General features: G+C 55.4%; 1 protein-coding gene across 1 annotated transcript; it reads left to right on the forward strand.

Annotated features, from left to right (window-relative positions):
* Nucleotides 1–20,494: 20,494 nt before the first annotated feature.
* On the forward strand, nt 20,495–21,418 carry Nrarp (NOTCH regulated ankyrin repeat protein). Its single transcript, XM_051166602.1, has one exon. It carries the CDS (start codon nt 20,654–20,656, stop codon nt 20,996–20,998), a length of 345 nt encoding a protein of 114 aa, XP_051022559.1. The 5' UTR covers nt 20,495–20,653; the 3' UTR covers nt 20,999–21,418.
* The last annotated feature ends 2,125 nt before the right edge of the window (nt 21,419–23,543 follow it).

The following is a 23,543-nucleotide window of genomic DNA, read 5'->3' on the forward strand; positions in this document are numbered from 1 at the left end:
CAGGCATGGTGGCACACGCCTTTAATCCCAGCACTCGGGAGGCAGAAGCTGCCGGATCACTGTGTAGACCAGGCCAGCCTGGTCTACAAAGCAAGTGCCAGACGGCCAAGGCTACACAGAGAAACCCTGTCTCAAAAACCAAATTAATTAATTAATTAATTAAAACAAAATAAAGTCAAGAAGGTGACACAACACTTTAACTCCAGCACCCAGGCAAAGAGGCAAGAAGGTCTCTTTGAATTCAAGGCCATGCTGATTTACATAGTGAGTTCCAGGGCAGTCAGAGCTACATAGTGAGACCCTGTCTCAAAAAGCCAAAACTACCAAAATAAGTAAAAAATAGAGTGTGTCAACTCAAACTTTCTATTCAGATATGAACATTTTCGTATAACATCCTTAATTTAATTCATATATTCTCCCTCTTAGTTCCAAACCCCAGTGCTCCTATCATCAGCAAAATCAGCCTTTCTCAGGGCTGGAGAAATGTCTCTGCAGCTACAAGCCCTGGCTGTTCTGACAGAGGACCTGGGTTTGATTCTTGGCATCCACATAGAAGCTCACAAGCGTCTGTAACTGCAGTTTCAGGGCCCCTGTGCCTGCATCCGGCATAAATGTGGTACACAGACACACATGCAGGCAAAGCATCTATACACATAAACAAAAAAATGTAAACCCTCAGTACTTGGGGACCGGGGGGTGGGGGGGTCGTAGTAGGATCCGGCAAGATGGCACAGTGGGTAAAGATGCTTACAGACAAGCCGGACAGCCATGATCCCCAGAAGCCACACGGTGAAAGAAGAGCGTCACCTCCTATGGTTGCCTTCTACCTCCACGCTTGTTCTGGGATATGTGTGCTTGAACTTGCATTCTCTGTCTCCATCTCTGTGTCACACACACACACACACACACACACACACACACACACACACACACACACAAATAAGTGTAATTCTTGAAAAAGTTTCAGCATGCTGGCCTCAACACTATTACCAACACTGTGATGTTTGTGGGTATTTTTTAATCTTTTTCTGAGTGTGTGTGTGTGTGTGTGTGTGTGTGTGTGTGTGTGTGTGTGTACACCTGTACCATATGGGAAGTCAACGGACAACTTTGTTGGGTTGGCTTTCTCCTTCCACTGCTTGTATGGCAGGTGATTTTACCCACTGAGCCATCTTGCCCACATGGCACTTTAAAATGTTTTCATCTGTAGCTTACTTCCTTAGTGGTGAAGTTATTGCTTCCAATCTTGCAGAATATCTCTCTCCACTGCTTGTTCTCCTTGGGTTTTCAGGGCCTGCTTTTATTTTTATTATTTTATTTCTTTTCAGGGATTGCTTTTAAAGCCTAACTTGGTAACAAAATAAAATGTTTGCACTGTTCCATATGTGTGGGTGTAAAACAAGGTGGGCTGCAGGTCCCAGAACTTAGGGATTATGGCAACAAAGCTTGACAGTAGTTGACATGGGGGATGGCCATGAGCAGGTGAGAAGGGGCAGGGGAGCATCCTTTCCTTCACAGGTGCCCAGATGGGAGGGACGGGTCATCTGACAACATCAAGATGCCACACCACAAGGTGAGAGCTGGGACCTGTTCCTGTCCAAGCCCCATCTACCAGGGAACCTCAGCCCAACCAGGTTCCTTCTATCCCCAACCCCCTCCCTAGTCACTCTTCATGTGAGGCTGCTTTGAGTGAGGGATTGGCCTTCCCTGGTAGACCTGGAAGGAGCCAGGGCAGAGTTTTGGGGTACGTGTGCCCCAGCACTCACTGGCCTGTATTTGCAGCTCTGTGCCCAAGTTGGGGCTGGTTGCTGCCTCTCTGTAAACAGCACCCTCAAGGCCCAACAGCAAGCCAAAGGCATGCTCGGGCACTTCAGCGCAGAAGTCACTCAGCAGCTATCTTCAACTGCTGCCAGGCGGGCCCTGAGCAGGAAGCTCCCTGGCAGGTAGGCAAGGACCGGTCCGTCCCTAGGTGATGGCGGACACGAGGCCTTCGAGTTTCTGTCCACGAGAGCAGTGGCCACAAGTCATCTCCCATCCCTCTCTGGACACCTCCACACAGGCTGCATGACAGGGCAGTCACTGGCAGCCTGGGTCAGTTATTGCACAGAAATCCAACTAGGTCAGCATGACCAAGGTGGTGGTCCCAGGTGGCCACTGGTTTGGGGGGGGGTTACTCTGGCCCCGGGAGGGGCTTCTAGAATGAACTAAGAGAATGTGGAGAGGGTCGCTGTCAGGGACAGAGTCTTTTCTGTTCTCAGGGGCTGGAGGAGCCCCCAGGACACACAACTGTGCTGAGTAAGTGTCCTAGGGCATTCCGCCCACCTGTGAGGGAAGGACTGGGACTGTGCAGAGCATCTTCTGTGTTCCAGGTGTAAGGGGCCTGATCCTGCTGGGCTGCAATTAGGTCCTTGCACGTGAGTGCTCCCTAGGCAGCAGCTAGGAAGCTCCTCCAAGCAATGGTACTCCTTCTGGGCCCTGGCCTTGGAAGCCTTCTGTAGGAGCAGTAGTCTGAGCCCCTTAGGAAGCCACTACCAGGTTCCCTACCCACTGCCCTGGCTGGGCAGGGTGGAGCTCAGCACCACTTCTCCAGGTGAGCAAACCAGCTCTCCTGGCTGGTGGAGGGACCAGCCAGGACTGGTTCCTCTCCTCCTGGAGGTTGCTTCCTGTTTCTGGAGCTGGCAGTCTCTTCCGACAGTGCTGAAAGGACTGGAGATGGAGAAGCACTCTCAGGCTCCCCGGACCTCCTGCCTCTGAAACCTGGGTAGCAAAACTGACCTGCTAGCTTCACTGCCCCCACAGGGACGGTGGCTTCCTCCACGGCACTCTGGTGCCCTGAGGAAGTGCGCTCCCAGCCTTTTCCTTCAGCGTTGAGCTCCAGGGGCCGGCAGGAACCACGTCTGTCCGCTGCCTCTCTTTGTCTGAGCTCTGCCCGGCAAGTGTTTAAAGACCCCAGGATGTCCGGGACGTCTGGGGAGGCATTTTAATGAGCCTTTCAGAACCTCTGCTGCTGCTTTTTCTTGAGAAAACAGGAAGCGGGGTAGCTGAGAGGAAAGCCCTACTCGATCCTGGGCCGCGTGCAGGCAACAGCCTGGTGTCTGGATCCGCCCAGAGATCTTCAGATTTGAGGAGGCTAGCACAGCACCCATGCGTGGACAGTGTGCAGAGACGCAGAACAGGCTCAGGACCTGGCTGAGCAGAGAAATAGATTTAAACCTAAGGGCAGGTTCTGAAAAGTAACTGGAGGCAATACTGCAACCAGACCCCGGACCGGCCAACACCCAGGGGCAGCACCTGGCGGCCATCCCAGGACAGAGACTAGGCATGAAACGGAGAGCAAGGCTGTGGCTGTGGCTGCAAGCAGCAGCAAAGGGGCTTTGGTTTTCCATGCTGCAGACATGGGCACTGGTGAAGGGCTCTCAGGGGACCCACCTTCTTGAAGGGGCAGAGAGCCTGGTCAGGGAGCAGAGCCTACACTAGAAGAGGGACACATAGGCTCAAGTGACTGTCTCTGAGGGCGGGACCTTTGCTAGTGGAAGACAGCCGTTAAAAGCATCCACTGCCGGGGCCAGCCACAGTGGTGGCACACACCTTTAATCCCAGCACTTGGGAGGCAGAGGCAGGTGGATCACTATGAGTTCGAGGCCAGCCTGGTCTACAAAGTGAGTCTAAGACAGGCAAGGCTACACAGAGAAACCCTGTCTCAAAAAAAATAAAAGCATCCACTGGTGTTCACAGAGACTCATGAGCCAATGTGAGCAGGCCAGTGGGTAGGGGGGAAAAAAAAACAACTCACTGAGAAGCAGCCATGACGATGCTGGGCAGAGGGCAGGCAGACCTTGCTTTGCACAATCGCATCTGCTATAGATGCTCCGATGTTTACCTACAGTCCAGTATACAGGCCAACTCTTGGGTCTAGAATCTCAAGCTTGGAGGATCAGGCCTCCAGGCCTCAAGGCTGCACTGAATATGTGCACCGGGGCAGGCTTCCCAGCACTGCACAGGCCTTTGGCCACATCCTCACCACCCTTTTCAGGAATCCCTCAGCTGCAGCACTCCCAGCTGACCTGGGAGCTTGACCCAAGCAGGCAGCTTGGAATGCCACGGACATCACATGTACCAGCTACCCCAATACCCTGCCCAAGTGGCCAAGGAAGCCCTGTCCTTAAGGCCAGGGTAGACCTTGGGAAAGCACTCAAGACCAAGCAAAAGAGACTCTGTGTAGGGCTTGCCCTCTTTCTAATGGCTGTAGGCCCCTGCTGTGACCCCACTAAGGCCTCAGCCATGGAGGACAGTACCCATAAGTCTTGCCTGACTAGATCCCCAGGGTCCCCCAGCGTGGCTCCAAGAGATATGTGCCTTCCATCTTGGACTTGTCCCCCATGACCCTGACTCAGCTTTAGAGTCCTTGAATTGGTGAGAGCTGGCCACCTCCCTGGAGAGCCTCCACCCACCCATTGCATCTCCTCTTTTCGTCCTTCGGCTATTTCAGCGCTTTCCCAGAGGGAAAGGCCACTTCACAGGCATGGTTCCCAGAGCAAAGCCCGGGCCTGGCTCGAGGAGTAACTGAACAGTGATGGCAGGACCAGGGTGCATTGCCACGCTGTTATCACCAAGGTTGGCTTTCTAGGAGAGGCTGTATGTGAGAGTCCTGTGTTAGGGAAAAACTGACCACAGAGTGAGGACTGCCCACCTGGAGCCACAGGGACTGGGGGGTGGGGGGGGCAGAGAGTCTCCCAGGGAACTGGAGGCCTTGGAAGCTGAACTCTGGGTGGGAGTGGGGGTAGAGGCTGACCATGCCCATTAGGAATGTCTATGAAAGGGACATTCCCAGTACTGTCCACCATGAGAAAATATTTTATCAAAGAAATTCGAGTTTAAAAAAAAAAAAACTAAACTAAACATGAACTACTGAAATGGCTGGGCGTAATATCTATTTTTACTGTCCCTTTGGTCCCCTGACCTGTGATTAGGGAATGGACTGTGGCCCCTCTGAGGGTGTTTTTGAAAGAGTGACGTCAAGCCATCGGAAGTATGTGTCCCAAGAGGCCAGTGACCCCCCCCCCCCCCTCAGGGAGCTTTCAGGCCGAGCTAGCAGAGGGCTGTCCCCACCATTGAGAGGAGCCACAGTCAGTGAAATAGACTTTAAGAGTCCAATTCCAGACACTTTGAGCAAGGTGGGGGTCCTCAGTGGAGGGTACAGGGGGAATATGTTCCCTGCCCCAGCCTCCATACCCAGGCCCAAACTCCTGCCAGCTCTCACTGCCACCCTATGGAGGACCTAAGGTCCCTCTTGTCCGTGCCTATCCTGACAGATGACTCAGAAGAATGTACTCAGAAGAGCCTCATCGACCTGGGGTGCAGGAGAAACCTCAGCCCAAAGTGGCCTCTGAGGTGCCCATGGGGCATGGAGCACCCCGGAAGAGGCTAAAGCCCAGAGTGCAGGCTCCTGCAAGTGTACACAGGCCTTCACCAGAGCTGAGGCTGGGCCCAGAGCAGGCCCTTAGAAGGCTCTAGAAACTGTTAGGCCCATGCGGCAGCTGTTTCTCTCCCTTTACGCTGAAAAAACAAAAAACAAAAAAACGGTTCCTGTCCCCAGTCACCACCCCAAAACCTCAGCCTTCACAAAAATGGGCAGGCCTTCCCAAATCCTAGCCCTACAATGCCATGAGCAATCCCTAGGGATTACTTTAAGTTTTTAACTAGGCTACCTGGAGGCCTCTTCTGTCTGTAGCCTACCAGGCTACTCCCGAATGATCCCTCTTGAATTGTCTAGGCCGAGGGGCCCTTTCAGCAAGTCTGGGACGGTTGTACTGGCCCTGGAGTCCTGGGAGAGCTGGGCCACCCTGATAGTAGTAGGTATACCAGCCACCCACTAGAGTGGCCAGTCACAGTTCTGATGTCAGACGTCAGCCTCAGGAGTGGAGACATACCAAAGGGAAAAGAAAAAGAAGAAGGAGAAGAAGAAAAAGAAGAAGGAGAAGAAGAAGAAGAAGAAGAAGAAGGAGAAAACAAGAGCTAGGAGGATTCTGAGTAAACACTGGCTGGCCACCTGGACCAGGGTGATCTCTCCCAGGACCAGCCCATGGTCAGGCAGAGCCATTTTACTACACTGCAGTATCATCTTCAGTGGGTACAGCTGGGCATGGTGGTGCATGCCTATCATTCCAGCACTGGGGAGGCAGAGGCAGGTGTATCGCTGTGAGTTCAAGACCAGCCTGGTCTACAAAGCGGGTCCAGGACAGCCAAGGCTACACAGAGAAACCCTGTCTCGGAAAAAAAAAAATTCAGTGGGTACTCAGGAGACAGAGGCAGGCAGATCTCTGTGAGTTCAAGGCCAGCCTGATCTACACAGTGAGTTCCAGGACAGCCAGAACTACATAGAGAGACCCTGTCTCAAAACAACAAAAAGACTCAGTGGGCAGGGTAGGAGAGATGGCTCCGCGGTTAAGAGCACTGGTTGTTCTTCCACAGGGCTCAGCTTCCATTTCTAGCATCCACATGGTGGCTCAAAGCCACCTGTGACTGCTCTTCTGGCCTCTGTGGCACCAGGCACTTATACACAGATATGCACGCAGGCAAAACATATACACATGCACATACAATTAAAAGTAAAAAATAAAAATTTAAAGGTAGGCAGCAAGGACGAGGCCCCATCAACACCCAAAATAGCCTCCCATGGCCGGACATGTCAAAGGTCAGCCTCCAAGTGCCCACTCCAGCTGGGCTCTAGACACTGGGACAGAAAAGGAGCCTGGAGCCTCTCAGAGCACTTGACCACGATGACCTGCCCTCCTCAGGGAAAGCTCAGTATTTCCATACCCCCAGTGTGGCCAAGCTGCTGAGACCTCAGCATCCAAGGGTCAGAGAGCTGGTCCAACAAACAAGGTTCATTGCCCGCCATTGGGTGGCTGAGGCCCTGTCTCCACACAGTGGGCTTTGTCTCCCACTTTCACTCATGCTGTGATGAAGAAAGGAAGAATCCCTTGAACCTACAAATTAAGGAGTGAAGTGGGTAGGGACAGGAAGAAAAGCAACAGGCTGTTCAGAAATGAGCCTGGGGAGAGCGCTCAGGGTAACATGTTGGTCCTGAAGATAGTGGCCGTCCCGGCACGCATCCTGACCGGCAGAAACACCTGGGTGGACAGAGGAAGCAGGCAGGCACACCTTCCTCTTGGTCCAGGATCAACCGTGACAAACCACAGCCCACGGTAGGTACACCTAGGGTCTCTCCAAGCCTCCCAAGCCAGACCTGTCCAGGAAATGTCCAGGGCGGCTTTAGGAAGTACGAGAGAACCCCTCCAGGATGTCAGGATATGGATTTGTATGGAGGCAAAGGAGGGGCCCCCTTGTTGGTCACATGTCGTCGACTCTGACTACCTCCATATGCCTCACACCTGCTCAGCTAGGGCAGTAGGGAGCCCTGGAGTGGTCTAAGTGGTTGCCTTCGTTTTGCGTCCCAGTGAATCAGTGTCCGGGTTGTGCTGGTTTGACGCACCGCCCCCTCACAATCCTCATCCATTCTTGCTGGATGGGTGAGTCTCTCTCTGGTCCCCCTACTCCAAGTCCTGAGACCCCAGCCCGCAAAACTACCTAGTAAGGCATTGTTTGGGGTCTACCACCCGGGGCGGGTGGTGGCCCTGGTATGGGGACCCATTAGTAGGCCGTGCCCAAGCCCGTGGAAGGCAGGGCAGCCTGAAACACGTACCCCCGCGACTGGGGCGGGAAGGCAGTGGCGTCTTTTTGCTTTTGAATCCCCGCCGGCGCCCTGAGTGGCCCTTTCAAAGGCAGTGACGGGGGCGGGGGCCGTTCCCAGGCGCGCCCCGCCCGCCCTGCGCCCCTCCTCCCGCTTTCCCACGCCTGCCGGTCCGGCGCGTTCTCACGGCCGCTGCCCATCCCCCGTCTGGGAACCTCCTGCTCCGTGCGGGGACTGGGGCGTGGGGGTGGGGGAGGGCGGGTGAGGCACCCGGGAACACCGAGGAGAAGTGAGTCGGGACCTGTGGGGAGAAGGGCACCCCGGGGCCTCTGGAGTGCATCCCCCAGCACGAGCGAGAAGGGCACCCTGGAATCTTGGGAGACTACAGTGGAGGAGGACCTGCAGGAAGCCAGAGCCGGGAGAGAATGGCGCTCCAGGGACTGGGGCGGGGCCTCAAGAAGGGGGGGGGGGTAGTTCGTTTGTGAGCTGGGTGGAGAGGGGGAGCCCCTGCCAGGCCTGGGAGGAGGCGTCCTGTGTGGCCCAGACCCTGTTTTATTTCTCTGACAAGAGTGGCCTGGGGCAGCAGAGCCGCAGTCCTCAGAGGCCCCAGTCTCCACCTCCACTGCCTTGGGCCTGAGCTGACCACTGGCTAGGATGGGGTTCCCGAAGCTTGGGCTAGTTTTAGCAAATGCAGGTCTCAGATCTCTTCTAGATTAGAACTCCTGAAAACAAAGTTTCCCCCAGGGCTAGAGTAGTAGTTTAGTTGGTGGAGTGCTTTCCTAACTTGCAGAAAGCCCTCCCTCAATCTCCAGCACTACATAAACCCATCCCTGTCATCCCAGCACCCCAGAGATGAGACCAGAGGATACAGTGTTCAAGGTTACCCTTAACTAAATAGCAAGGGCCAGCCAGGGCTACCTAAGACCCTGGATTTTATTTTTCTTTTCTTTAAGGTGGTCTACACTTTACTGGAATTCGTGTTTAAGGGGCAGTGTTTGGCTCTTAAAGGGAGCAGAGAACCTCTGTGGCATATGGCCCAATGTCCTGACCCTGGGTCTTACCTAGCCACCCGACAACTCGATCCGCGGAGGAACTGAAGCCTCCATGGAGTGTGCTAAATTGTAGGCTCATCCGCTGGTGGGTAGGTGGGCTACCAGCTATGGAACCTGCCAGACAAATGGCAAAAAAAAAAAAAAAAAAAAAGATAAGAGTGACTCCATGGGAACACGAACCCCCAGAGTTTAGGCCTAAGAACCCAGAGAGGACTGAGGAAAGGGTCCCACAGCCTGGCCGCCCCTGGTGGGCTGCTTTCCAGTGAGGTAAGCAGGACCTCGGGCCAGCTGTCAGCTTTAATTCTGGAGGCAGGGGTAGGGTCATGGTAGGAGGTAAGACTCATGCTGGCCTCTCTCTCCTAGGGTGGTGGTACAACAGACAGCTTTGGTCACATGCACTTCCATATGCACCCCTAGCATGCACACGCACACATGCAGACACATTCAAGCTGAGTGTGTGGTTCAGAAGTCAAGGGCAGCTCGGGAGGCAGAAGCAGGCAGATCGCTGTGAGTTCGACGCCAGCCTGGTCTACAAAGGGAGTTCAGGACAGCAAAGGCTACACAGAGAAACCTTGTCTCAAAAAAAAGAAAAACCAAAAAAGCAGAAGTCAAGCACTTGTCCTAGCACACGTGTGAGACCCCAGTTCCCATCTGACCGTTAAAAAAAGGAAAAAGTGACCTTGGGTCACTGAGTCTTTTGAGATTCTGAGCACCCCATTCACCCTGCCTTCCTGGGAAGGTGTTCCCTTCTTGACAGCCCTACAGCCCCGCCTGAGAACACCAAAGTGCCAACCGAGCCCAACTGTCCCTGATCTCTGAGGGGACCCTCACCAGGAAGACAGTCCCCAGGCCCATCCCCAAGGCCCATCCCCCACTTGTCTGTGGAGACATTGTCCCAGTTGCACAAAAGGACTGGGCAGCGGGTATGTGGGGGAGGGGTCAGACCCGTGGGAACTGCCCTTCCTTAGCCAGGGGGCGGGACAGGGGCCAGAGGGCAAAGCCCTTGCCAAGGGCTGCCATCCTCACGGCTCCAAACACACCCGTGTGCAAGCCTCACCACGCCCCCCCTTCCACCACTCCCCACCCTCAGCAGAGGGCATAACTCACCACATAAGGATTACGACTCTAGGACCTTAAACAAAACCTTCACACATATAAGCAAGCCTCTCCATGTCCCCAGGGTCCTGGGACCCAGACCCCTCTGCCTACCCTTCGCCTAACACCAGTAGAAAAAAATCAGAGAACCCTTATTGTGCCCAAGTGGCTCACCAAGCAATTCATCTCTCTTAGAAGAGGGTAGAAGCAGCTGACCCTCGGATCACACTAGAGGCAGTCAGCTTAGGGCCCCAAAATGTTCCCAGGACATCCTGGGAAAGAGAGGTGTGAAGCAGAGCCAGGCCACGGAAGGCTAGCACCTCACTCCTTCTTCCTGGGCCTTGTCCCACCCTGTCTAGCAAGGTGTCAGGCCATTTGTCAAGAAAAGTCCCTAAGAGCATGAGGGGCAAGTTAGACTACAATCAAAAATCTGTGAGGCAAAAATAAATAAATAAATAAAAATCTGTGAGGCTTAGAAGGGGCCTGATGAGCAGCCACGTGGGTGCCCCTCACCCAGGAGCTGTAGGCCTTGCCAGGGTGGATGTGTCCAGGTATTGCATGTGCTGCTGACTTCCTGCCAGACAGTGGAGTGTGATGTGTCCATTTCCCCTCTGCGCTTTTATCTGTTGCTATCCCAGGTTGTGGGAAATAGACAGAAATGGCCCTGTTCCTTTGGAGTGAATTCTCAGTGTGAATTCCAAGTATCTCCTGGGAGTGAGAATACCTTCAAGCCAGGGTACTCTGTCTGGGCCTGCCTGTGGAGTGGGGCTGTCCAGGCCAGGGTGTCCCTCAGACTGACCTCTCCCAGACCCTTTGTGAGGCCCAGGTCGAGCTAGAAGTAGGACATAGGAGAAGGTAGGCCTCGCTTAGAGGCCTCGAAAACTTACCAGCTGGATGGGAAAGTGCTAGCAACAGGTCTGGCCAAATGTGTGCACACCTGCCCCTTTGTTCAGAGGCAGGAGGTCCCAAGAAGCTCCCCAGATTTCTGAGTCCCCCACTCTATCCTCTAGACATGGGGAGAAGCCCCTCTCAGGCCATTGGGTCACCCATCTTGTCCCCAGCTGGGAGGTGAGGCATGGACCTTTTAGCTGTGCCAGGCACCTGCTAGGCAGGAAGAACAGGCTGTGGGAATCGCCTGGGCGGCCTGCCTGTGGGAGGCAAGCTCCGGTCACCTCTGCCTACCCCCCCACCCCCCACCCCACATGCCTGGATCAGTTCCCATCAGCAAAGGCTCCCAACCTGACAGGCCACCACTTGCTGCCCTGCACCTTAGGGCACACGGCTCCTACAGGATCCAATCCTGGAAGGTCGCAGGGCTCACGCCCCACCCTGTCCTCAGGCCCCCACTCGATGAGGGATGGCACTCAGGAATGCCTGGGGCAAGAGGGCCCCTCCGGGTTTGGACCCTGCTGCTTCTGGCCTAGGGAAGGCCTGATGGACTCTGAGGAAAGAGCAGGGCAACAGAGGCTGCCTTTCCAGCTCTGCCCCTGCACCCATTGGCCCGGATAAGGCCTTTTCCTGGGTGCACTTCCTATGCTTGCCAGACCTGTGTGCCACCTGTCTGCTTTTGGGGTACACAGGGCAAGCACACCTGTAGGCATACAATTGCCCACCTGTGCTTGTGGCCCATATACCAAGCGGACACAAGTGGATACCCGGGCATAGACGCTCTTGGTGCAGTTCAGGAGAGCTGTTGTGACCTTGATGGCCAATGGGCTCTGGGTCCTTTAGCTAGTCACCCCTTATGACAGTGGCTAACAGTAGGCCCCCCTCATGGTACGACCCTAGCACCCTGGGAACAAATCCCCCCACCCAACAAATCTCTGCCTCACTTGGAGGAACCAGGCAGATGGCAGATGGTGCTACAGATGGAGCTACAGGCAGCCCCGAGTGCTTCAACCTTTCTTTGCATACCCTGGGGGCCAGAGGAGGGGCTGTGACTGTGTGAAGGATCGGGTGTGCACCTCCAGGGGTTGCCGTCTTGGGACACACCTATAAGAGCTATTTCCCTTATTCCTGCCCAGGTTTGCAGAGAGTGGAGTCAAATTAATGTCTCGCTCTGGCTCCCCGCTCTGGCTCCATCAGCTGGTGGCTGGCTCAGCAAGGCAGCTTTGCCCATGGGGGCTCATGGTTTACCAGCAGCACTCAACAGGCATAAGTATCCTGAGCCAGGCATGCACCATGGGCGAGAATCAGGCACGCAGGGACCCCTGGGACTGCGCTCTTGCTCCCAGTTACCTGGCCCCTCCCACACCCTCTAGGTGTTCTTCCTACCAGGTAGGCTGGCCTACTAGCCATGCACACAGCTGTGCTAACCTAGGTTCAGGCCTTTGTTCAGCCTGAACAGACCCCCTACACACACACACACACACACACACACACACACACACACACTCAGAGCCCCTTACACCCCCCAGGATCCAGTGACATCCCAAAGCTGAGTCTCCTAGCCTCACACTGATGGAGCGGCCCTGGAAATTATAACCATCATGGTGTAGAGCCCTGGACAGTTTAAGAATCAGCTGCTACAAGCCTCCTCTCTGTAAAAATGGTGAGGTGGAACGCCCAGCTGCCAGGGCCACTCAGCGTTAGGCTAAATACTTTGGATATGGTTGCCATCCTAATGGCCTAGTGTGTTCTTGGCCATGATGGCCCCAGTGACTGGCCCTCTCACGGACTATACAAGCCTGGAGGTGGAAGGCGGGTGTGTGAACAGGGTAGAACTGGCTTTTCCAGCCCAGGCGGGGGCAGGGTTCTCTGGGCCCCACAAGGGTGACAGCAAGGCCCAAGAGCGGGCAACGGGCCGTGGGAAAACCAGCGCTCACGGTTCCCGAAGGTGGGGCCAGGTCCTTGTGGACAGCACCAGGCGTTTGCACGGGCGGTGACTCAGCATGAGCCTCACCCAGACTGCACACCAAGCCAGATCCTAGGAGGGCTAGAAACCCTACACAGAGGAGATGCAGCCCTTAACCCCACTGAGCAGTCCTGAAGACATGATAAAGCAGAGCATGGACCCTGCAGTGGTAGTCTGGGACACTTGAGAAAGACTCCAGCCTTCCCCAGGGAGACCATCATGCAGTGGCCTCGGGCAGATGCAGGGCTACCTCGCACACCTGCCCCAAGGAAGTCTCTACGCTCAGAGCCGTGGCCAGGGACCAGGCTGGGTGAAGTGATCAGGGACACAGGAGGTGCCACCCACGAGCGGGTGGGGGGTGCGGGGGTGCTTCATGGTGGGAAAGGCGGGAGCTGGAGTAAGGGTGGGGCGGGGCCCACTTCCTGCCAGCCCCAGCCCAGGCCCCTGGCCAGCGGGGGCTGCAGAGCTGAAGTGGCAGTGAAGCCACAGGTAATGCAACCTGATGGTGTCGAAAGGCCCGTGGGAAAAGGATGTGTGGGTGGGGCAGGTGCCGCCCAACATGGCACACCCTGAGGCTCCAAATGTGTTATTCCAGGACACCTGCCTGGCTCACCCAAAGCCCCCAAGAGGCGAGGGGGCCCAGCATGATCACTAGTGAGCAAGCTCCCAGCCACCTTCTCCCAGAAGCCCTACTTTGTGACTCAGGTAGACGACCTCCGACCTCCTCGCAGTTACTTTGACAACCAGAAATACATACATTCATAAACCTATACACGCCTGCCCAGCACTCCCACCCCAGCTTACCCTGAAACTCGTATCTTTACGCAGGCAGCAGCCAGCTGGAGGCCACGAACCTGAGATTAAGTCCTCCTTTCTCTGTCCTGGTCAACGGCAGTAGTCAGGTTAACAGGACGTAACCGGGCCCTCACGCTCGCAAACCACTCAGATGCCCTAAAACCCTAGAATCCCATTGCATATCCAAGGTCCTCAAAAAGATCCCAAGGGTGCTTTGTTCCTGGCATACCGTGGACTCCAGGGATACACCAGACCCTGTGGCTTTACTAACCATCCCAGATGTTATAAAATATAGACACAAGCAAATGCCTATAATCCCAACACTCTGGGAGGCAAATGGATCTCTGTGAGTTCGAGGCCAGCCTGGTCTACAAAGCGAGTCCAGGACAGCCAAGGCTACACAGAGAACACAGAAAAACCAAAATCAGTCAATAAATAGTAAGGAGAAAATAAAAACAAAACATAGACACAGGCTAGAGGACCCAGGGAAGACTACAGCTGGTCCATACTGACCTTTCACCCCACACTTGAGCCTGGCTGGTCAGGAGGGCACAGGCCTGGCTCTTTCCTACAGCTTCTGGGTCTGGAGGGGAGCAACGCAATTTCCAAGGCCTTGGGAAATGGAAGAGGCAGGCGACTCATGGCTCAGGCCGGAAATCAAGGAGGGCTCCTGACGGCCAGACAGTCTGTATAGGATGGAGATGGGTTGAGGAAAATTACAGCTCCATGGGCTCAGGGTTGAGGTACAGCACAGAAGTCCTGATCATGACTCAACACGCTTTTAGGGTCTCCAGGCCAGTGACAGTGACCAGTACCTTAAGAGCACCAAAGAATTGATGAGGGAGCAGCCTAGTGGCCACCAGGAGGACCGAGGAGAACTGGTGAGCGGATCCCTGAAGCAGATGGGGGGGCTGGAGGGCCCTTCAGACATGAGTCTCAAGGATGGCTGGAGAGGTACCTAGGACCCCCCCCCTTAACTCTGAACTTCCTGGGTGATGGTATGTAGAAGGGTAGTGCTTAAGGTAAGGGTTGGGGTCCAGTGGACACTCAGCACCCCTCTAGGGTTAAGTCAACCATCCCCCTATTTGTGGGTCTGTAGACTGCTGGTTGCTTTGCACACAGGCCAGTCACTTTCCCTGAAGTTCAGGGCACGGGGCCTGTCCGTCATGCATATGGCCGCAGACCTCCAGGGGCAGCTACTACACAGATTAGCTAGTGTCATGGGGGTGCTACAGAGTAAAAGTGGGGCTCAACAGCTTGGATGGAAACCCAGATAGAGGTCATGGCCTCCTAGACTTCAAGGAAACACACACCCCCTCCATTTTATGAGGAATAGCTATACCCATCTGGGGCCTTCTGTAAATAACTGTTTGACAAGTTAAGGGGTCCACAGGAGTAGAGAGGCTGCCCCTCCTATCTGCTACCCAGACTCCCGTGAGTTGCTCTCAGTCCTGTAGGAGTCCCTGAGTCCCCCAGCCGGACATTGGCCCCTCTGCCTTCTGCTCACAGTCCAGCTAGGACCTGCTGCAAGGGCCAGTTAAAAACCTTCCCCAACGTGTGTGTGTGTGTGTGTGTGTGTGTGTGTGTGTGTGTGGTTGTTTTTTTTTTTTTTAGGCCCTGGGGGCCCCACCCTGGTACTGGCTGATTTCGAAATGGGCTCTTTGGCAGTGGGCTTATCTGTTTATCACTACAAAAGGTCTGCCCCACCCCCACCCACTGGTTCTCAGGCCCCTGGATCCCTAATCAGCAGATCTCATGCCCAGGAACTTGTTTCCCAGGGACCTTTGAGCCCTAAGAACGTCCCTAAGTTTGAGTTCCCTAGGGAGGCACCCAGAAGCACCAAGGCTTCTCAGCTTCTGCACTTTGGCCTCTCCATTTGGGGGTTGGGGAGGCAGGCACTGAAATAACAGAGATACTGTTCACAGAGGTATTGAGGGCACAGGTGGCTCTGTACCCCTTAGGACCGGTCCCTGATGCCCTATCATCTTTTAATAGGTGATGTGGCCACCGGGAACCGGCTGAGTTCCACAGAAAGTGCTGGAAGGAGGGGGGTGGGGAGCGGGGGGGGGGGCTTAGGCAAGGCTAGCGGGTGCCTTGAGCCAGCTGGGAAATCAAGCGCTGTCTCCTGGCCTAGGCCCAGAGGTAGGCGGGGTGGGGGTGGGGCCAGTGCCGCACCTAGGATCCCCTTCGAAGCTGGCCAGAGGCAGAGGACCTACAGCCCGACACTGCAGCCACACTGCACTCCCTGCAGCTGGACGGCGGCCTGCCTGGCATGCTAAGAAAGCTTTGGCCGTAGTATTTCTACTGTTTTAAGCAATGTGGCAAGATTTTTTTCTGAGATGACTCCCACCTGGGCCACGCCATCATATATTTCCGTGAGGCCCCAGAGAGTGTCCCCAGCTGTCGCTGTCGTGGGCCAGGCCGAGCCCTCTGGCAACCAGAAGCCCTTTTTTGAAGGCAAGGCAGCCAGAATAAACCTGAAGAACGTTTGACCTATGTGATTCAGGCTGCGGCCTTGTCTGTTTGCTTGATCTAGCCTCTAATGCCTGCTTACCCTCAGCCCTTCCACATGCCTTCAAGCTGCTAGAGACACCAAAATAAATGGGTTTCTAGATGGCCAGGGCTCGATCCAGGTGCCGCCCTGTCACCCCGGGTCAGGGAGAGAGAGAAGGGCAGCCACCATAACCTAGTGGAAGCTCGAAATACCTGGCTACCTAGTAATGCTATAGGGACTCTCACCCAGGGGCCCCTCCCTAGTCACAGGTGCCTGAAAGTAGATGCTGCTGCCTCCTGCTCTCTGAGGAAGCTGAGTTCCGTGCCTCCCCCGTCCTCCCCCGCAACCATGACTAGACACCCCAGAGGGTCTGAGGATGCTGAGGTCATGGGTCCCAGAGGTAGGAAAGCCACTGCGAACTAAAGGAAAGGAGGGACGGGACCAAGAGAAAACCCAGTGTGGAGACCCCTGCATGCAGCCAGCCTGCAGCCAACAGGCTTGGTGCATAGTAGCTGCCTCCTCCTTGTACAATCCCCAGGAATGTGCCACCTCCACCCCTTGCTCACATCCCTTTTCCTTTACTTCCTGCCTCAAACGGAAACCAGCTCAGATTTGGCTCAAGAACCTAGCAGATGCCTTCAGGCGACAAGGCCAACCCCCCACCACCACCACCTCCCAGTGCTATTTCTATGTAGTGCAAAGGACACCCACAGGAAGACCCAAGTGTGTGGCAGAAGGACCCCTCTGCCCACTATCCTTCGAACAGCCCACCTGGGGGCCTTCCTAGGGTCCATAGCATGCCTGGGATCTGCATCTCAGCCCATTCGGCCCCCAGCAACCGAGCTGACATATCATAAGTGGGGAGAGCTGGCCTCAGCCTGCTGGGCAGCCTTGGGGCCTGGGCTGAGCATCAGTGTCGAGGGGATCAGACTTGGGAGTGACAGCCACCTCCTCTAGAAGTAAGACCCCTCACTTGCTCGCTCTGTGTCCTGTCCCGGAAAGCGTTTCCTGACCACACTCTTCCCCACTCCAGGATTACAGAGAAGCTTCCATTCCTTGATTGCTTCACAGCCCAGCTGCATCCTAGGCAGCTGCAGGACCAAAGGTGAAATGGGTGAAGACCGCACTGTGCCATCCACCTTGATCAAGCCCCCCCCCCCCCCCCGTGTGTTTCTTTCTCTTGCCTTCTCTTTTGGCCCTCAGCACAGGGCTTACTCACTGTTAAGCACTTCTGCCCTAGCCACTTCAAGGGTTTGGAGGCTGTTTGCACCCCCATGCAGGTTCAGGTTGCCTCAGGGACTGGGTGCTAACAGAGCAGCTATGGTGTCCAGTGTTGGCCTCTGCCACGCTGAGTGGCATGGGCAGGAGCCCTGGTCACAGTGATTGTCTGCTGCAGTTCCTGCCGGCCTCCTTCCTCAGGCTCTGCCGGCTGGCTGGGGCTCAGTGTTTGTTATTTGATTCCTCTCTTCTCTTCTACCAGGTGTCTGGGCTGCTGGGAAGAAACACTCTCCTCTTTCCCACGCTCCCCAACACATTTTAATGAATTAGCTGGAAGCCCCGCCCCCCCCCACTGCCCACTGGCCTCCCTCCCCCTGCTCAGTGCCTTTAAGGTGGCTGCAGGCCTGGCCCAGCTTTGGCCAGCTGCCCTATCTGTGCTGTCCTCCTATGGCCTCTCAGATGGCCTGGACTACCCCACCCAGATTTCCCTAGCATGGATTCCAGAACACTGTACGTGCCACCCCTTTCACAGCTGCTGGCCGCGAAGCACCCAGTTAGGAAGACCAGGAGAAGGGCATCTGGAAGAAGAAGGGTGCCCTGCCCACTGTTTCCTTCCTTCTAGGAGTGGGCAGATGGTGGTCAGATCGCTCCTGGGTGGGCAGGGAATAAAGGTCGGGGTCTAGTATCCCAGCCAGAATGGGGTCTCCCTAGATCCCAACCAAGCACCACAAACTCCGGAGCTTAATACCGGGTCTCCTGTGACTTTCTGTGAGTCCCCTGCCTCTCTCCAATATCATGGGACAAATAGAAATGTCCACCTTTTGGAAGCGTCCTCCAGCAAGCACTTGGGCAGTGCTTATTAGAAACCAAGTGCCCCACAGCCTTCCCCAAGCCATCCTCATATGACAGTAACAGGAAGACATGGGTGTGGGCCAGAGCCCAGCCATAGTGAAGGAGCTTGGGCCAGCAGACAACCCTGTAGCTATTGCCTGAGTCCCTCAGGAAGCTGGCCACCAAGCTCCATCTCGGCTACACGGAGGTGATGGCAGACCAAGCCCGACACAGGGCAGAGTGTCCTCGGGATAGGCTTTTACCACGATAGGACTGCCACACCAGCCACACTATTCTGCAAGAGCTAGCTGAGCCGTCCAGCTCTCACCAGGACTGCCGCTGATTTCACAGCCCCTGTGGTGGCGGCCTTGCGTTCCCACACTGAGCTCACACAGGGCCCCTTTGTCTGCCGCCCCGCTGCGGATGTCAACAGGACTTTTCTCCCAGGCTCTGCACTGGGCAAGCGTCTCAGATGCCCTTCCTCAGGACGGGCTGGAGCCCACCTAGGTAGGGGCCCATCTGGGGACCCAGTCACCTTCCAGGGGCAGTCCTGGGCTTGGAGAGAGCAAAAGCTCTGCTCACCCTAAGGTGTGGTCGCTGTCTCCTGCCTGTCTAAATGCCTCCAAGCCCTATGCAGATGCAGGAAGCCTTGAGCCAACCAGGAAGCAGATCCCGTCCTCCTGATTATGTGCCCAGAACTCCCTCTTCTCCGTGCCCACCTTGTTCCGGGTTAGTATTCTATGGCACAGCCAGCATCAAGGTGCCGGTCAGTTGTCCCCAACTGAGCCTCAATCTACCAGCACAGCGGAGGAACCATAGAGTTCCTCTCATGGTCTTGGAACTGTGAGACATATAGCAGCGATAGGGGCAGAACCCAATAATGGGGCACGGATCTCAGGAAGACCAGAGAGGTCTCCAAGCTGCATATAGAAGAGATTCAGGTTCCCAGGCTACCAAATGGGGAGTGTGGTCTTTAGACAAGTCAGCCAGGGTCAGGCTTGAAGGCCACTGGCCAAAAACGGCCAGTCCCAGGGAACACTTGCCTACTTTCTCCATTCAGTTAAGATATAGTTCCTCTCAGAGCATAAAGTAGGGTTGGGGGCACGCTCTGCTGAGTACGCGGCAGTTCTGACTCTGGGACAGAAGCATCCACTGAAAGGAGCTTCCTCAGATGAGGCTGGCAGGGTGGTCTCCCCAGCTGAGGCCTACAGTTGCCTGCTTGGAATTCCCAGCTAGCTTCAGAAGAAATCAAGCCCTGGCGTGCCCTGCCTCCTGCTCTGTCAAGTCTTAAGATTATTCCTCCTTAATTTTCGGCAACCACAGCGAAGCGGTAAGCTGTAAAACATAATGAGGAAACGCCGCCGCCGCCGCGCTGAGCCTTGCCTCCCCAGCCAGCGCCAGCACCTCCCCGCCTCCTGGTCAGTTGTTTAAGAGTGGTCAATAAAACGTGAGGCTTACGGTTTGGAAATGAGTCACGTCAGAACTCCCTTAGAGCGCAGGGCTGTGTATCTCAGTGGCCAAGCCTGTGCGCCCTTGTCCATGCCTGACAGGGGCTGAGCAGAGCACACACCTGGAGGAGTGGTGACAGATTAGAGGGGGGGGGGGGGGAGACAGACAGACAAACACACAGAGAGAGAGACAGACAGACAGACAGACGACAGAGACACACACACACACACACACACAGAGAGAGAGAGAGAGAGAGAGAGAGAGAGAGAGAGAGAGAGAGAGAGAGAGAGAGAGAGACTGTCCCAAACTTTTCTGCAGAGGAGAATGGAACCCCTACACTGAGGTGATTTGGGGGCCTGAACTCCTTTCACCAGTGTGGAGGAACCAAACACAAGCGGCCTGGCAAGTTACATTTTAGTAGAAAAGACCAGAGTGGTAGAGGGCTAAGCAACCGCTACCGAGCGGTTCGTGGAACCGTCACCCGTGAACGCCAGGTCCAGGCCTGGGAATGGCTGCTCTAGGAACTCGCAATTTCTGAGATCTGTGAAGGAAGAGGAAAACTGCGAGAGGAGGTTATACACTCAGGGAAAACAGACCCAGGATGCCGCAGCAGTGCTGGAAAACCCCTGTGGCCACCCGCCCCGGTCTGGTGCTGACCGAGATGAGCGCCCTCTACCGTGCAGCGTGCAGACGCACGACCCGCCTGCGCCCCGCCCCCACGTGGGCACGGCCCAATCGAAAGCGCCCTGGTGTGCGCGTCAGGGGTGTCCATTGTTATGCAAATATAAGAACAGTAAAATACTCCGGGAAGCGGCGGGCGAATTAGAACTGCTTTGCAGAGGGCGGTCGGTGGAGTTCAGCAGTAGCGCAGCCTAACCTCGAAGGGACCGCGACAGCAAGTGTCGCCCGCTGCTCCAGGCCCCGCGAACCAGCACCCGGCCCAGCTGCCCGCCCGCCCGGGCGCGGCTGGATGCAGCAGGGGTCCCTCGCCGGCGGCCCTCGGCCCCGAGCGCCTGGAGTGCGCAGGGGCGGTGTACGGGGCCGGGGGGCGCAGCGCCCTCCATGCGCCGAGGCGTGCCTCGAGACACGCCCCGAGACAGCCCGGGGCCGGCATTGCAGCCGCCGCCCGCGCTGAGCCGGGGCGCGGCCCGCGGCCCCAGCTCTGCCGCAGCATGAGCCAAGCCGAGCTGTCCACCTGCTCGGCGCCGCAGACGCAGCGTATCTTCCAGGAAGCGGTGCGCAAGGGCAACACACAGGAGCTGCAGTCGCTGCTGCAGAACATGACCAACTGTGAGTTCAACGTGAACTCGTTCGGGCCGGAGGGCCAGACAGCACTGCACCAGTCAGTCATCGACGGCAACCTGGAGCTGGTGAAGCTGCTAGTCAAGTTCGGCGCCGACATCCGCCTAGCCAACCGCGACGGCTGGAGCGCGCTGCACATCGCCGCTTTCGGGGGCCACCAGGACATCGTGCTCTATCTCATCACCAAGGCCAAGTACGCAGCCAGCGGCCGGTGATACCCACCCCGACCCCGGACCCTTGTCCCTCACCCGTGTCGTCTCTGCTGTACGTTCCCGTCAACTACCTCGGTGTGCGCCAGGTTTGCTGCCCTGCGTGGAAATCGAGCTAGGTCTCCACGTTCGCGGCCTCGACCGAAGCGGCGCGTCCGTGGCCCCCAGGGTCCCGCTCTCCGCAAAAGAGCGCCTCCCCTCGGCTGTCCTCGGAGCCCCGCGGGGCCCCAGCGCCTTCCCACGGCCCCCGACCGCCTCCGGGGTGGGGGCGGGGCGCAGGCTCCTGCCCATTTTGAAATTTGAGTCTCACACCGGGAGACTTCGGAATCCCGAGATACCGGATCCTCCGCTTGAAATGTTTTCTCGGGAAGGTGAAAGGCGCGGGCGGACTCGCGCTCCCGCCGCCGCCCGTGGGACCCGCCCGCAGTGCGGCTCCCAGCCGAGCAGCCACTACCCGGCTCCACCATCTGCGGGCTATCGCGCGAGGAAGGGGACGCTCCCGGTTCCTGATGTCCTAAACTATTTATCACGTGTGTGTATATTTGTGGGTGAAGTTTGTGCGCCTGAGTTTTTTGTTTGTTTGTTTGTTTGGAAATATTGTGCGTGGTTATGGGAGAAAGATGATTTTTTTTCCTTAAAACTAAAAACTTGAGTCTACCATTTCTTGGTTGCACTGAAAATACCGCCTGACCCTGTGGTTTTCCCATTGCTAGCCCCTCCCCCACCAGGTCCAGCACTCAGTTTCTCTCCCTGGATTCTGAGTTTAGGGAGCCTAGGACCTGTCTCCCTTACCCCTCCCGTGAGAGGCCACCTTAACCCCACACCGGCTAGATTAGCAAAAAGTTCCAGTGGGATCTCGAAGCCCTCGTGACTGGGACGTGGGGATTTTGAGAGCACGTACCCTCCTTCCTAGTGAGTTCTATTATAGTTAATAGTCGGTTGCACACTTTTTTAAAAAAGCAAATGAATTTGCCACGATTAAATGTCATAACATTTATGACAGAATATAAAATATTAACATATTTTTAAGCCAAGTTTTAGGTGTATTTTTTGAATCTTGGTTATAAACCCAATTTTAAAGGGCGTTGTATCCAGCGTTGTGAAGGCTGTTGTGTACCCATATTTATATTTTTATAAAATTCCTATAAAGACTGTGAATCTCTCATGCTATTTCGGGACAAGTGAAAGGGCTGTTGTGCCCTTTCTGGCCCCGCCCAGTTCCAGGACCCCATTATCTGAGGATCCTGCCATGAGGGAGGGGCTGTGCCAAGGACGGGGCCCGAGCGTCACTGCTGCCCCTGAAAGGAGACTTGCTGGTTTCTGCGGTTCCAATTTTCTATGCAACCCCACACCCCCTTGTTGTTTTGATCCTGGGTAATAAAAGGGAGACTGAATTATTCAAATTTAAATGAGGTTTCCCCCTTCGTAGAAGTGCTGCTGACCCTGCGTGCAGAAATGGGGGAGCACTTGAGGACCCAGGTGGGTGGAGGCCTTTTGTGCGGCCTGGTCATATTCTTTGGTCTTCTGCAGCTTTTATGAACCAGTGTGGGAAGAATAGTGATGTTGTGAAAGTGGCAGACACTGAGACAAGCACAGATTGCTTCAAAAGGAGTCCTGTATGTTTTTTCTACATGCAAATGCCTTTTTAATTATGTTAATTAATGTTAAGACTTCCTAGGCCTGTGTTGAAGCTTCAAAATGGGCCCTGGTTTGTTCTCTTCTGTCTGTATGAAGTCTGTGGCAAACTCCTGAGCGTACGATATAGATTTGTAGCCCAGCGTGAAAAATTTATAAATAAATTTTTCATTGGTCTTTTTATATTTAAAAAAAAAAAAAGTTGGTTCTTAGTCATGGGTATGGTACCATCAGTGAGGGGGGAGGGCCGGCGCGGTGAGGATTGGGCCACAGCATGCCTCCTTCAACTACTGCGTGGTGGTTGCCAGGTTTAGGAATCTGAAGATGGAGCTGGGTAAACGCTGAGCTCAGCCTAGCTCAGTCAAGTCCAAGTCAACCACAGGGATCCCAGATGCCAGCCTGCACCTGGTGCTAGGAGCTCTGGCCACCCTTGGGAGCTCCTGGGGCTGGAGTCTCAGCTACTTCCTAGTACTGACAAGGTGGCTGCGACCTCCCCAGGGAAATGCTGCCCACCCAGCCTGAGAGTTGAGGCCCTGGATGAACTTCTGCACAGAAGGGGGTCTCGTTAGATTTGGGGGGGAACATTCCAGTTGCTGCTAGGTAAGCAAAACAGCCCTGCAGGTTTTGGCTTCCAGAGCCCAGGGCTAGCCACTCACCAGAAAGCAGCTCCGGGTTAGATCCGGGCTTCCTGTGCTTGTGGTTTGAGAAAGTGCGTTGGAGGAACACAAGGGACAACCCATTCCTGGGGTGTCCTGAGTGGGATGTGGGAGGGGAGGTGCCTGACAGGTCCAGAATAGTAGCTGCTGTCAGAGCAACCCTGACATAAGCGGCTGTTCTAACACAAACTCCAGGCAGCCATCAGTCCTGCCCCACGCCTCTCTGTTCCCCTTACCCCTAAGATCTTGACATTTTTCTC

Source organism: Acomys russatus, chromosome 24 (assembly GCF_903995435.1).
Source record: "Acomys russatus chromosome 24, mAcoRus1.1, whole genome shotgun sequence".
NCBI lineage: Eukaryota > Metazoa > Chordata > Mammalia > Rodentia > Muridae > Acomys > Acomys russatus.